The sequence below is a fragment of the Carassius carassius genome, chromosome 37 (genome assembly GCF_963082965.1).
Source record: "Carassius carassius chromosome 37, fCarCar2.1, whole genome shotgun sequence".
In the NCBI taxonomy this organism is placed as follows: domain Eukaryota; kingdom Metazoa; phylum Chordata; class Actinopteri; order Cypriniformes; family Cyprinidae; genus Carassius; species Carassius carassius.
In genome coordinates this window covers 28313352-28315851 of record NC_081791.1, presented here as the reverse complement: position 1 = coordinate 28315851, position 2500 = coordinate 28313352, and the positions used below count along the sequence as shown (strand labels likewise).

Sequence of the window (2500 nt, the reverse complement as noted above, 5' to 3'; positions counted from 1 at the left end):
TGAAGTCTATTTATGCATAAAACAGCAGTCAATTATTTTTCTGAGCCTGTTGGTAGAGAAGTTTTTGTTTTAATCTTAATTTTACGTCTGTAGCTCTGGAGCTGCTGAAATCTGCCATTGAGAAGGCGGGCTATCCTGACAAGATCATCATCGGCATGGACGTCGCCGCCTCAGAGTTCTTCAGGAGCGGCAAATACGATCTGGACTTCAAGTCCCCCGACGACCCGAAGCGCCACATCACTGGAGACCAGCTGGGAGACCTGTACAAGAGCTTCATCAAGAACTACCCTGGTACACTCACTCACTCATACACACACACTCACTCACTCACTCACTCACTCACTCACTCGCGCACACACTCACTCACTCACTCACTCGCGCACACACTCACTCACTCACTCACTCACTCGCGCACACACTCACTCACTCACTCACTCACTCGCGCACACACTCACTCACTCACTCACTCACTCACTCACTCATACACACACACACACTCACTCACTCACTCACTCACTCATGCGCACTCACTCACTCACTCACTCACTCACTCATGCGCACACACTCACTCACTCACTCACTCACTCATGCGCACACACTCACTCACTCACTCACTCATGCGCACTCACTCACTCACTCACTCACTCACTCATGCGCACACACTCACTCACTCACTCACTCACTCATGCGCACACACTCACTCACTCACTCACTCGCGCACTCATGCGCACACACTCACTCGCGCACTCATGCGCACACACTCACTCACTCACTCACTCGCGCACACACTCACTCACTCACTCACTCGCACACACACACACTCACTCACTCACTCATGCGCACACACTCACTCACTCACTCACTCATGCGCACACACTCACTCACTCACTCACTCATGCGCACACACTCACTCACTCACTCACTCACTCGCGCACACACTCACTCACTCACTCACTCGCGCACACACTCACTCACTCACTCACTCGCGCACACACTCACTCACTCACTCACTCGCGCACACACTCACTCACTCACTCACTCGCGCACACACTCACTCACTCACTCACTCATGCGCACACACTCACTCACTCACTCACTCACTCATGCGCACACACTCACTCACTCACTCACTCACTCACTCATGCGCACTCACTCACTCACTCACTCACTCACTCACTCACTCACTCACTCACTCACTCACTCATGCGCACTCACTCACTCACTCACTCACTCACTCACTCACTCATGCGCACACACTCACTCACTCACTCGCGCACACACTCACTCACTCACTCACTCACTCACTCATACGCACACACACACACTCACTCACTCACTCACTCACTCACTCATGCGCACACACACACACTCACTCACTCACTCACTCACTCACTCATGCGCACACACTCACTCACTCACTCACTCACTCATGCGCACACACTCACTCACTCACTCACTCACTCATGCGCACACACTCACTCACTCATGCTCACTCACTCACTCACTCACTCATGCGCACTCACTCACTCACTCACTCACTCACTCACTCATGCGCACTCACTCACTCACTCACTCATGCGCACACACTCACTCACTCACTCACTCACTCATGCGCACACACTCACTCACTCACTCACTCACTCATGCGCACACACTCACTCACTCACTCACTCACTCATGCGCACACACTCACTCACTCACTCACTCACTCATGCGCACTCACTCACTCACTCACTCACTCATGCGCACTCACTCACTCACTCACTCACTCACTCACTCATGCGCACTCACTCACTCACTCACTCATGCGCACACACTCACTCACTCACTCACTCACTCGCGCACACACTCACTCACTCACTCACTCACTCGCGCACACACTCACTCACTCACTCACTCACTCGCGCACACACTCACTCACTCACTCACTCGCGCACACACTCACTCACTCACTCGCGCACACACTCACTCACTCACTCACTCACTCGCGCACACACTCACTCACTCACTCATGCGCACTCACTCACTCACTCACTCACTCGCGCACACACTCATTCACTCACTCATGCGCACACACTCACTCACTCACTCGCGCACACACTCATTCACTCACTCACTCGCGCACACACTCACTCACTCACTCACTCGCGCACACACACACACACGCACACTCTCTCACTCACTCACTTTAACACTCACTCGCACACTCACTCACTCATTCACTCACTTTAACACTCACTCACTCACTCACTTTAACACTCACTCGCTCACTCACTCACTTTAACACTCACTCGCACACTCACTCACTCATTCACTCACTTTAACACTCACTCACTCACTCACTTTAACACTCACTCACTCACTTTAACACTCACTCGCTCACTCACTCACTTTAACACTCACTCGCACACTCACTCACTCATTCACTCACTTTAACACTCACTCACTCACTCACTTTAACACTCACTCACTCACTCACTCACTTTAACACTCACTCGCA

General features: G+C 52.0%; 1 protein-coding gene across 1 annotated transcript in view; it reads left to right on the top strand.

Annotated features, from left to right (window-relative positions):
• eno3 (enolase 3, (beta, muscle)) overlaps positions 1–2500 on the top strand; it is a 13298-nt gene that overhangs the window by 4743 nt on the left and 6055 nt on the right. Inside the window, exon 8 of the mRNA XM_059528529.1 lies at positions 94–291. Coding sequence (XP_059384512.1) covers positions 94–291 — 198 coding nt within the window. The remainder of the gene's footprint in view (positions 1–93; positions 292–2500) is intronic.